General features: G+C 44.5%; 1 protein-coding gene across 1 annotated transcript in view; it reads left to right on the top strand.

Annotated features, from left to right (window-relative positions):
* Positions 1 to 9,781, top strand: part of Tmem154 (transmembrane protein 154) — a 38,384-nt gene extending 28,603 nt beyond the window's left edge. Inside the window, exon 7 of the mRNA NM_177260.2 lies at positions 7,130 to 9,781. Within this exon, the coding sequence (NP_796234.1) occupies positions 7,130 to 7,145 (16 nt within the window). The 3' untranslated portion in view covers positions 7,146 to 9,781. The remainder of the gene's footprint in view (positions 1 to 7,129) is intronic.
* The last annotated feature ends 3,485 nt before the right edge of the window (positions 9,782 to 13,266 follow it).

Genomic DNA, 13,266 nt, shown 5'->3' on the forward strand with positions numbered 1-13,266 from the left:
TAATGTATATGATAATATATATTATTTATTAATCACATAATAACACAATTTTATTTACATTTATTTAAATTAGCACAATTTAATATTTATAACTGATCATAAATTAATTGGTATTATATAATTATATATAATAATTGATAAAGTGATTACTAAATTATATTAATTAATATAAGATTGTAATATAATACACTATATATTAATATATCAAATTATGATATAATATATAACATGTCATATATAATATAGTATGATATGTAATGTGTGACATGTGACATGTAACATGTAACATATAATCTATATTTAGGGTATATTAATTGCACAAAATTTACCTCAGAGTAGACATTTTTCTTGAAATGTACATGCTCAGCCCCCAAATAGGATGTTAGTAAGGACCAGGTCTGTACAAACTACTACAAGCCCTTTGCAGTGAGGTTGTCATGTTTACGAAACAATGACAGGAAAGGACAAGAAAAGAGTTTAGGGGAGAAGAGTTCCATATTCTTATTTTCCACCTTAGTGGCCTTTCTCTGCAATCCCCTGTTCTGTGACTTGTGGTGCACAAAAGCTGCTATAGTGGACTCAGCACAGGACAAGCAGAGGTAGCCCAGAGCTGAACAGATCCATTCGGTGGGCTTATAATCAACTGTTCCAAGTCTCTAGACAATGAAGTCCTTTGTCAAACCCCACCCACACGGCACCTCCCAAATGCACTAGATAGCATACAGTCCAGACATCGTCCACCTGGCCCAGGCTAGCCTGCTGCTTCCTTTCTCCTGACTCATGTCTAGTCAGACACTCAGAGCTTCTGTCTGCACCGTGGACCACATGAGCACAGACAGGGAGGCACAGACGTAGCCACGCTCCCGTTTGCTGCTGCTCATCACCATCCAGAGGTGGAGAGTTTACACTGTGTGACCGTGCAGAGAAAGGTCGAGGCATTAAAGTGTCAGTGACTGCCCCCAGTGTTCCCTATCTAGTCCCCACCACCCCAAACAAGAGTGAACTAGATTTGCAGTACCACAAGGGATAGAACGTAATAGTTTGTGTTCTCCAGCCAGAAGGACACTGTTAAAGACTGTGTGTGTGTGTGTGTGTGTGTGTGTGTCCCAGAGTGTGTCTCCACAGCAGGCATGATCTCTGTATCTTGGGCCGATTCCGAGCCTCATTTCTCTAACTCCACCCAGGCCAGGCCTCTGTCGGGAAGAAGGGACTTTGTATAGATGAGAAAGAAAGCTTGATCTAATTGTTATGTGATGTCGTGCCAAATCCAACTCCACACTCTCTGAAACTGAGTCAGAGTGTCGTGACCCCAGAAGGGTTGAGTGGTGGCATACCGCCATGTTCAGAGATGGCTGCATTAGCTGTGGCCATAACTCAGGATTGTTGCAAGATAGATGGGGTCGGGAGGACAGGGTGACTGTCCAGTCTGGACAAACAGTCACTGCCATGAGGTTGAGGGATTTGAGCTGAATCTGTCCCCATTCTGCTGGCAGTGAGCCCGTTGGGTGCTTTCTTGAGGAAAATACAGCCGTGCTTTGTTTAGTTTTACAGTTTGTCCTCCTGTTCCTGTATATGCTTGTGGAAAGGTGTTCCATGTTCTTCCCGTGTTTATATAACACTCCTAGACAAATTACTCTTTAATGTCACTGTCAGAAATAAGTTGCTAAGACTGCACGTGCGCACATCGAGGCAAGCGGGAAGGTTGAAAGCGGAGCTGCCTGCGTGTTTGTTGTGGCTCCGTGGCAGTGCGCCAAGGTATTTTAACAGGGAACTCCAGGATTTGCTAGAGTTAAAAATGCATGGCTTATTTGATCATTTTCCAGAGATGATGAATAGCCAGAGACAGCTAACTAAATAAAGCAATGAGCCTGTGACGGAGAACGCCCTGGCTTACTGTGCTGGGACTCGGGGGAGGAGGCCGCTGACTCACCGCAGGTCTTGTGGATGGATAGATACCACTCCACACAAAACTCCGGAGAGGCAGCTGCTCTCTGGGAACTGCTCGATAGCCCATCAAAGCAGAAGCAGTTTGTGACATGCTGGGACCAAGTCACGTGGCTATGGCATTCCAGAGATCACGCTTTTAGGGAACTGAAGTAAACAATGCAGCTAAACAAAAGGCGTCTCCCTAGAAATGTGAGCTGTGCTTCTGAAGACGATTTCTTAAAGCCTTTACATCTCTGAGACAATGCTGTAGGTAACTCACAAACATTTGTCAGAGCTCAGGCTGCCTAGTACAAATCACCAAGAGGCATGCATGCATGCATGCGGGTGCCAGGCCTGTAGCATGGGGTTTTACCTGTCTTTTTCTCTGTGTTTTCATTTGAGTGTGTGGTGCTGGGGACTGAGGCCAGAGCCTCTCTCACCCCAGCCCCTCATTCATTCTTTTACAACAACCCTATCAGCTTAGAATTGTTAGGTGTGCTTTGCAGATGACATCAGATGAGGATATTAAAGCTAGGAAAGGTTACCTTGCCCCTTGTCATAAAACAAAGACATAACGGCCCCGATTCAGGCTTCGGGCAGATCGTATGTGCTTCTGATGTTAAGAATCTACTTGTTTGTGGATCCCAACCTTGTAACTATCATAAAAGCCCCTATAAATTAGCAACTGCCCAGTGCTAGCACCCACAACAACAAGATGCAAGGCACAATCATTTGAAAGGTCCAAGTGTTTATTTACTGGACCTGAGGAGAAGGTACAGCCTGTCAAAGTGCTTGCCTTTGAGCATGGGAACCTGAGTTCAGATCCTAGCACATAGCACAGAAAAGCTGGGTGTGATCCTACGCTTGACTTTAACCCTAGCACTGTCCCAAGCCAGAGCCAGAGACGTGTTATGTGTTCTGCTAGCGCACAGCCTAGCTCCAAGCTCAGGGAGAGACACTGTCTCAGGAGAGCAAGACCGAGAGTGAGGAAAGAGCAGGACGCTTGACACCCTCTTCCAGCTTACACATTCAAAACACCAACACACATGCACATGCATAAACACACATGCACATAAATGCATGCACGCACACGCACACATACGCACAAAGCTACCTTCTAATTAATTAATTAGTTGATGCTAGGGATTGAACTCTGAGACTCTCGCATACTAAGCACATGTTTGACCAGTGAGATAATCCTGGTAAATGTAAAAGATTTAAAGGAATGGAAACGGTAGTGTGCATGCGGCTAAGTCAAAGACAAGACTGTGAAGTTATCATTTCAAATTCACCCCCATCACTTCCAAGTCCCAATGATCGGATGATCGTTCCTCTTGGAAAAGTTTCTGTACAGGCAGCCTGGATGACCTAAGCCGAGAGAGCATCTGTGACCTGAGGCAGGGGCAAGGAGGCTTAGAGGGAGCACATTAGAGATTTGACATTGCACCACTGCAACCATGTAAGAACTGTTAATGAGAGGTGGGCGTGAGAGCTAGAACCTGTCATCAGCACTCGGGAGGTTGAAGCAGGAGGATCACTCTAAGTTACAGGGAGACCCTGCTTGAAAAGGAAGCAAAACAAGATAAAATCCTGGTGTGTGGGCTACACACCTACTATCCTAACACTTGAGAGGCAAATGTAGGAGGATCACACAAATTCAAGGGCAGCCTGGTCTACAGAGTAAGTTCTAGAGCAGCCTGGGCTACTGCTGTGCAACACTATCATTAGGATGTGTGAACAGCATTTACCTCTTCCAGACAGAGAACCGATGACAGGTGAAAGTGAGCGTACCCCAAAAGTCCAGCCTGGTGAACCCAAGGGTTTTATTCAGGTTATCTTAAGGAGCAGAAATGACTGAAAGCAACTGCATCACCAAAGCCCAGCCCTGCATGGGGACAGCTCACAAAGCTGGGAACCTAGAGCTCACCGCACAGCTGCAGGCAGCACGGGTTGGAGAGTGTCCCTTGTGGGAAGTGTGGGGTGGTGGTCTGAGGGCTTTTCAATGCCCTTCTACTGGTACTTGCCTGAGGAAGGAGAGGCCTAGTGACTCTGGTCTGTTTTGGGAACTTCCTGAAGGCTTTGTTAATTTCCTTTCTTGAAGGAAAGTGTCCTTGTAGGATGGAATGCTTCACCTCCCCTTAGAGCAATCTGCTGGCTCCCCTCCCCCTTTAAAGTCTTGGACCTCAACTGCCTTTTCTCTAAGATGGGAGGATTTAATCTCAGAAGGAACTGCTACACTCTTACACGCGTTCGCGACCGGCCAGGAAAGACTCAGCAAACCAGAATCTTCTGCGGCAAAACTTTATTGCTTACATCTTCAGGAGCAAGAGTGCAAGAGAGCAAGAGCTCTATTGCTTACATCTTTAGGAGCCAGAGCGCAAGAGCGCAAGCAAGAGAGAGCCAGAGCAAGAGTGCAAGAGAGCGAATGGCGAAACCCCGTCCCTTTTTAAGGAGAATTATTCTCCGCCTAGGACGTATTACTCCCTGATTGGCTGCAGCTCATCGGCCGAGTTGTCGTCACGGGGAAGGCAGGGCACATGGGGTGGAAAACTACCCTTGGCACATGCGCAGATTATTTGTTTACCACTTAGAACACAGGATTTCAGCGCCATCTTGCAACGGCGAATGTGAGGGCGGCTCCCCACACTACACAACAGCCACAGAGTGAGTCCCTGTCTCAAAAACAAAACAAAACAAAAATAAAATCAAAGAATAAAACAACAACAAAAACAACAAAAAAATAGAACAAAAAAGGAAAACCAGAGAAGTGTTTTGTAGTATGAACTAAAATTACTCTTATGACCTAAGCCAATAAAAAGATAATTGACCCATTTTAAATATGAACAAAGTTTATCAGTAGTCAACTTAGCAAAAGAAGAATTTGAAATTACCAATTAATATTTGGGGGGAAAGGATTTTCTTCTTAGCAATGGAACAGCAAATGAAAGCTTGGGGAAAGTAAATACTAGCATTGTTACCTAGAAGAAGGACCATTTAACAATGGGCCTGAAAGCTTGAAAACTGCATATCCTTGGTCTGAAATTCCTCTTGTAGAGACTTATGCAAAGAGACTGATTGGAACTGTTGATAAAAGTTAAAAATTAGGAGTAGCCTGAAGAAATAATTATGAGAACTATTGATTAGGTTTCATTGTTGTTTTGTGGGCCCCCCCTCTCTCCCTTTTCTTTCCTTCTCCCTCCCTCCCTCCCTCCCTCCCTCCCTCCCTCCCTCTTTCCTTCCCTCCCTCCCTCCCTATCTCTCTTTCTCTCTCCCTCCCCTCCTTCTTTCTTCAGGACTGCAATTGAGTGTAGAGCATCAGTACCTACAGGCAAGCACCCTAGTACTTACATCCCTGAGCCTCGGTTTTTTAATATCTAATGGGTTAACAGATTACTATATAGCTACTAAAGTGGAGGGAGGAGAGATGGAGAAGGTTCTGTCTGTGTGTTGTAGTGCTGGGAATTGAACCCATGACCTTGGGTGTTCTAGGAAGAGCTCTACCACTGAGTCATGCCCCACCCTGTGTGACCAGCAGTGTACTAACAGATGACAGAACGAAGATCCTGTTTCTGAACAGAAGATAACATATCTTTAGAACAGAAAAACATTTATAGAGAAAGTGCCAAAGTATTAGCTATAGTTAAAGTTCTGGTGGAAATTTGTTTTGTTTTTGTTTTGTTTTGCACAATGTACACAGACTAGTTTTACAATAATTTTGAAAACCATTTCTGTTACAACCATTGGACAGAGCTCAGTGTTGCAGACAAAAGAGAGTCTTGCTAGATAAGGAGAACGTGCAATCTGGGGAATTCTGCTCCACAGAGATGGCCTCTGGGCCTTAGCAATACTATCTTGTGCCACCCAGTTTCCAAAGAATGAAACCTTCTCTCCCCACTGTGAGTTTTTCAGAGTTTCATAATTAAAAGTTTGTTAGTAACTCTTAACGTGAGGGGTGTTGGTGATTAAATCAAGGGCCTTGACAGCACATGCAATAAGCAAGCTTGCTGTCACTGAGTTCTCCTCCCAGAGCAAAAAACAAACAAGCAAACAAACAAGAAACCAAACGAAACCAAAAAACTAAAACTACAATCTCATCCATTGTCCACATTTAATGAGTTTTGCCATAGAGGCCATTTCTTTGTTTATCCCCTGCCTCAGATACAGTTCTTCCCTCCTCTCCCTCTTCCATGCGATCTTGTTCCCACAGCATCCCCCAATGGTGTGCACACACACACACACACACACACACACACACACACACACACACAGTTATCGCTGTCAAGGACACATCTATCGATTGGTGATGTATCATCTCTTGTGGCTTGTTTTGTTTATTTATCTGAGGCGGGGCTTCCCAGGCTGTAGTTGCTGGGACTACAGGTATGTGTATTGTGGCTAACGCACAGTGCTTGACTGAGCATCTGTCAAGTGATTCAGGGGCCTGCCGTAGACTGCATGCATCCAAGAGCAAGGAGGAGAGCATAGCCGCTCACTGCAGTTATTCATGACCTTCCTTGGAGACAGGGTTGGCTGGCGATAGAGCTGTGCTAGAATGTAAGGAGAAAGGGACTCCAACCCTAGAGGAGAAGCAGGAAGAAAGAATCGGGGGCTCCAGCTGCTCTCCAGGACAGGACCAAGGAGCCCCCCGACACACCGGAAAGCCACTGGACAAAGATAGCCAAACTTGAAACAAACAAACAAACAAACAAAAAAGCACAAATTAGCCAGCAGCATGGCTATGTTCAAATGCCAGGTCTCTAATTTATAATCATTCATACTCTGATGGGGCAGAGAGCACTCCCTAGCCCCTCTGTGGGCTTGAACAAGATACACCATTTGAAAATAAGTCAGGACCACAAACTCTTGAAGGAAACAACACATTTTTTAAAAGAGACTTCTGGCATGTGTTCATAGGGAATGGGATTAAATTTAATTAAAGGAGGGAATCCCCAACTCCATCTGGTCTCTCCCTGTCACTGGGGATGGATTTTGGAGAGCTAGAGATTGTCTCTTGGCATCCACGGGTTTCCTCCTCAAGAATTGAATATAAAATTCAAACTGCCCCTTGTGTGGGAAATTGCATGCTAAACAGTGCTGGCTTTCTGATTGTTTAGAATCTTGAGTCACCTCTGCAATCAAGGGATCGGCTCTCCCATGCTCACCACTGTGCTATTAGTTTGTTCTGTATTTCTTTCTTTTTCAGTGACAATGAATCCTAAGTCCAAGAGGCGTTGATGTTTTCCAAGAGCGTACTTCCGGAGGGCACCTGCCAGCCTGCCAGGGGAGGATGAAGAAGAGACAAGTTTAATTAATTTCAAATCAGTGTAGACACAAGAGCATTTTAGTGTTTCTTCCACTGTCCCCTCTCCGGACGATGACATCCCCTGGACTTGGAAGAATGAGGGACTGAAGTCTTGGAAAGGCCTGGCTGCCTGCCAGCCCACTCATGGTGAGGGAGCCCTGTGTGGTGCTGGCTTCAGATCAGTGGGGGTCCCTCCCCATTGTCTCCTCCTCAATCATTCTGGTCACCCTAAGATCACAGCACTGGTCTGCTTTACTCCCAGTGTTTGAATCAGGAAGCTGATCTTCTTCCGGGTCACCTTACTGCCTAACAGGCTTGGATAATATCCTCTCACTGTTCATGGCCTCTCAGGTCGACTCTAGCCGTCTGGAACTTTCCTCAAGGACAGTTGTGTTATGGAAAACATGACAAACAAAGCCGGTGTTTCATAGCCGCACCATCCCGGTGAGTCGTTAAGCTTGTTCCTTACCTGCTAAGAAAACACAACAAGAAAGTCCACAGTCCTCTTGGGAGATTCTTGCACTCAGCCACATCTGAGTCACTTTTGAAAACTTCGCAGAAGAAATAGCCATCTTTAAAGAGAGAAGCAACTTTTTCCTTCTCGGCTAAAATCACCTCTGCTTGCAACATCTCAAAACTGCTGATCTTGTGTCAAGCCGCAGGCCTGGCCTGTGCAGTGTGGGCTTGGAATGCCCGCAGATTGGGGTCATCTGTTGTCCTTCTGTATCTTGGAGATCTTCAAGGCTGAGCAAGAAAGAGCTGTACCCGTGGCAGCTTCGGCTCACTGTGCTGTGTGGTCTCTCTGCACTTTACATGCGGCCTTTCCTGTAGGCTGGGAAGAGTCTCCAATCCTCAGCACTCCAGGAGGTGGCTATCAGGCCATCAGAAATGACATTCTATGTAAAATTAGTTGACGTCCATGTACTAAAAAACAATGGAGTAAAAAAATGCAGAAAACCCCACTAACCTCTCCTCCGCAATAAAGCCAGTCCATTTAATCCTTCGTTCTCTAATTCTGACCTTTAAACGGCCGTCTAGCAAATTGAATCTCTGGTTCTCCTGGGATGCCTGGTATTTTATTCCAGGAAAGAAACAAAGAATGAAATTTTTATTTTGCTAACCACATATAAACTGAGGGGAGATGAGGTTAACCAAACTCTTTGCTGCTGAATTGGGGTTCTGTGGTTGAAAGGCTGCCCTCATGCTCCACAGAGAGCCTTCTCCTGCCCCCTTGGGGCCCCTTTAATGAGCTCTTGCCTTCTGAGATATGCAGATAATTTTATAGGCAGAGCCGCAGGCCAGGGTGGTCTCTCTACATAGAATACGTCCTGAATCCCGGCTCTCCTACTGTCTTGGGACTGTGCAGTTCTCAGACAAAAGGCTGTGCTTTGACAGTGTATCCTCAACAGACTTGATCTGTCTCAGTGTTCTCACTCAGACAGGACTCGGAGGCATTGCCCTGTGGACACTGCCCTGACTCTCAGACAGTCACCCGGCAGGCAGATGCAGCCTTCTGAGTCATCACTCGTCTACCCTGCCCGTAACGGCTACTTTTAATTTGTTTCTCTTTCTCTGAAAAGTCTAGTTCCTTCTTTCTTGGGGTGTCTAAGATCCTCCATGATTACCCAGGCCTTTGACCTTGATCCAACCCTGCCCAATACCAGACTTCAAAATTTCTCAGAAGTGTATGAGGTGTCGGGCTGTTACTTTTGATAAAGGCGTGTCTTGTGAGATGATAACACAGTTCTCATTCGATATGTCAAATAACCTCAGACTCCTGAAGAAACAAATTGACCAGCATGCTCTTGAGTTTACATCTGAGAACTGTGTTGACTTTTCTAGCTACATAGGAACTTTCTACAGAGCTATGTTGTTCTGGCAAGACTCGTGCCATTAGCATGGGCCAAGCAGTCAAATTAAGCCTATGGTCCTGATTATGACTGTATAATCTGAGCACACCAAGTGTGTGTGACAACTCCATGAATTCTTAAGACAGAAATATTTATTTTTTTACATTATTAGTAGGAGAAGAAACCCTCATCAATTTGCCTTAGCTGGATAGCTAATCAGAACAAATCAGATTTTAAAATAAAGAAGGCCGTGGAATTTATCTCTGTTCCTGGGTTGTTTGCCTTACGTTCCCAGAGCTCTGGGTTTGACCTCTAGCACTGTATAAACTGGGCATGGTTGCAGAAAGACCATTCCTACAAGCACAAGTTTATTCACAGATACATAGTGAGTTTGAGGTCACCCTGGAATATGTAAGCCTGTGACTCAAAAACAATTTTTTTAAGACACATGCTTTTGTGTATTTTTTTTTTTTAAAGCACAGTAGCATTGCTTAGCTGAACTTCTTCAGAAACTTGTTTCAATAAACATGTTTTTAAAATCCATTTGGGACTCCTTTTTAAAAAGAACTTACTGAATTTATTCTTTGACAGTTTCATATATGTACGTATATGTATGAAGTGCGTTCTGATTTCTGTAGCCCCAGCCTCTCTAATCTCCTTCTCACCCCCTCACCCTTCCTACAAATAAATCTCTTCTACACATGCATGCCATTTTTTGTTTTGTTTTGTTTTGTTTTGTTTTGTTTTGTTTTGAGACACATTGAATTTAATCCGGATTGTCTTCGAGGCCAACGGTGTGGAACTTCTGGGCTCCTAAGTGGGCAAACAGTTGAAGACAGTGACTGTCGCTCTCCAAGGTTCCCTTAACAGCCAATAGTTCTTCTCCGATCCATGATTGACGGTTGATCAAGGCTCAGTCTTAGGTAGGCAGTCACAGCTAACATGGAGTCATGGCTGCACTGCTGTGCAGGCCAAAACATAGCAAAACGACAGCATTTCACAGCCCTCTCCCCGTCTTCCAGCTCCTTACAGGCTTGCTGTACCCTCTTTCCCAAAGATTCTAGAGCTCTAAAGCTGAACTGCAAAGATACATGGATGGCTAAGCAAGGTTCTGAGGATAAGTGAGAGTTGGGTACTTCACCCTGAACGGACCGTCGTCCGTCACTCCCAGCCGTCATGAGCCTCTCTGGGAGGGGCATCAGTGTCCAGATGCATGGACTTAGTCTGGATCAACCTTGGCATCCTAGGTCGTCCGTGCTGTCTCTGACGTCCACAGCTCTAGCAACAGAAATAGGAACAAAATAACTGGAAGCCTTACAAACAAAAACCAAAAAAAACCCAACAACAACAAAAAACAGCTTAGGTTTGATCTTACAATTGGGTTATATAAAACAACAATTCACGTTGTCTCTGGAAAAAGATCTTATGTTGAATAAACAAAATGTGGGTGCTAGTCTCTTCTTCATCAGAATCAGTGAAAATTCTAAGCCTCGTGGAGTGACAAGACGTGGTTTCCTGCCGGTAAGACCTTGGTGCACGTCATCATTGTGGGAAAAACATTGACGCTTTATGCTGAACTCAATGAACACGTTTGACTTTTTCACATCGTGAAGACACCTGGGGTGCATTCTGGGGTTTTCTTTTAATAGTCACAACAAGCAGCTAAGAGCAGCTTTCATTATAGACACATCTCTACAGCCACAATGGCCAGAGATCATCTGTAGTCTACGGAGGGCTGGCATCAGTCTAAGCTGTTCCTAACTACCCAAACAACCGGTTGCCTGGGTCATTTACCATTCCAAATGTCTCATGGGCATCGATCGACTTAGCGCTGTGCTGTCAGGTATGGAAATCTTGACTTCCCTCTTCTTGACTGTTCCAGGGGCTTCATTTGAGGTGATTATTAGTTCTATATCCTTTTCTAAGCAATACAGCATTCTTGAGAGGTAGCAATATAACTGTACCAGACTTCCAGATATGCTGTAAACTCTGAAATATGTTGAGAAATTAAATTTCTAAATCAGAGTACTTAAATTCAAAATGCTTGATATTTTACCAGATTAGAAGTATGAGTTAGAACCCAGAGATTGTTTCCTCCTTTCTCTCTCTCTCTCTTCCTCTCTCTCTCTCCCTCCCTCCCTCCTTCCCTCCCTCCCTCCCTCCCTCCCTCCCTTCCGTTTCTTTATGCTTGGACTTGAATTGGCAAGAAGACTCAGGCACTCACGCTTCTCAGCCCATCTCACACTATTTCTCCGCGGCCTCCAAAGCTTTATAAGTAGAAACATTCTTCAGTTTTCCTTCTTCGGGTTTGCATGTGAAGAATAGACGATACGCGTCGGCTTCAGAGGGAAGTAATCACTGTGTTGTTCTCAGATGAGGTCCCCCAAATTATAAAATAGGAGCAGAAGCATGAAGACTGCCTGGGTAAAAAGACCAACTTTGAAATCATGGTGACTATAGGTATTCATCAGGCAAAACTGAATGCGGTCCATCAGTAAGAGCTTAGCCCATCAGTATGCATCCACGAACATCTTCATCTCAGCTAACTAAAGACGCTGCCGAGTCTTTAGTTAGTCTTTAGTTAGTCAGTCTTTTCATTTTACAAGCCGTTAAACTGTTTCTTTAGGAGGTCAGTTAGGTCAGATGGCCATTAATCAGATGTACATCCTTGCTTTTGTCCCAGCAGTCAGGTTGCAGTCCTTAGATAAGCTTGTCCACACTGGTGAGATAGATGCCTGAGAACATGGATAAAAGCACTTGTTACCAGTCTTCACTCCCTGAGTTCAATTCCTGGGACCCACATGTGGAAGTAGGTTCAGAACTGATTCCTGAAAGTTGTTCTCTGACCTCTACATGTGTGTCATGGTGTACACACACACACACACACACACACACACACACACACGAGCCTGTGGCCTGAGGATGTGGTTCAGTGGTAAAGCACTCCCCAGCTTGAGCAAGGCCAGAGTCCCATCACCAGCACTGCAAGAAAACAATGGCAACAAGGACAGAAACATCTCATGACCACTGATTGGACCTGACTTGTAAAATCATCATAGTTTTAATATGTGTCTTATTAATACATAATAACACCATGATTTGTGGTTTTCTCAGTGTCAGGTATACATAGGTGTGTATGTTGGAATTGTTTTCTTCTCAAGTTCATTTTTAAAACTTTATTACTGTTTAGTTTCTTTTTACTTTATGTGTGAGTGTTTTGCCTGCAAGTTTGTCTGTGCACCGTGCATGCAGTACACACAAACACCAGAGGAGGGCGTCAGGTCCACTGGAACCAGAATCACAGACAGTTGTAAGTTACCATGTGGGTGCTGGGAATCAAACCTGGGTCCTCTTGGCGGGCAGCCAGCACTCTTCACCATGGAGCCATCTCTCCAGCCCCCTTCAAGGCAACTAAACGTGAGAGTAAACAAGAACGCATGGACTCGTGTACTAAATTGCTCCCTTGGCAGTGATAGGTTGAAAGGAATTTTAAGTTTTCATTTTAAAATGAGGAACCATGAGGGAGGAGGAGGGACGCTTGTCAGGTCACTGAATCTATGTCACTGATAACTATCAACACACGGGCTATGAGTGTGTTTAAAGGTAAGATACATGTTTACAGAAGGTAGTGCTTGCTGAGAGTAAAGGGCTCATTGGGTATCTTGCTAAGGAAAATTCTTGTAGCTTCTATGACTGTAAAAGAACCATTACCCTAAGGTAACCTTTGATCCACATCCCTCCTTAAACAAATGATGAAATACCAATTTCCAGCATTCAACCTGTTCTATCCAAAGCCATTGAGTCCCCAAACTGAACTTTCTACCTCTCTGTAAGATAACCTTATTCTTGTCTTTATTCTTCCTTTCAGAACATTTTTACATGAATGAATGAAATTTATTTGCTTATGGGAATGTAACTTAAAATGTTCTTGGTAAAAATGAAAAGAATCCTAGAGATTAAACCTTCTCTCTTTCTAAAGATTAACTCTGCTTTGTGGCGTTCATCCCAACCTCCTCTTCCACACCTTGACCTTGTAAACCAAAGGGGACTGAGTTGACAGAGCCACATAGTGAGATAAGACTGTCTGGATGGGACACACTCACAAAGACCACTCAGAGCATGACTGACCGTGAGCAGGAGGAGTCCCGGAGAGGCCCCATCGGCTACTGCATCCACTTAGCCCAACAG

Source organism: Mus musculus, chromosome 3 (genome assembly GCF_000001635.26).
Source record: "Mus musculus strain C57BL/6J chromosome 3, GRCm38.p6 C57BL/6J".
In the NCBI taxonomy this organism is placed as follows: domain Eukaryota; kingdom Metazoa; phylum Chordata; class Mammalia; order Rodentia; family Muridae; genus Mus; species Mus musculus.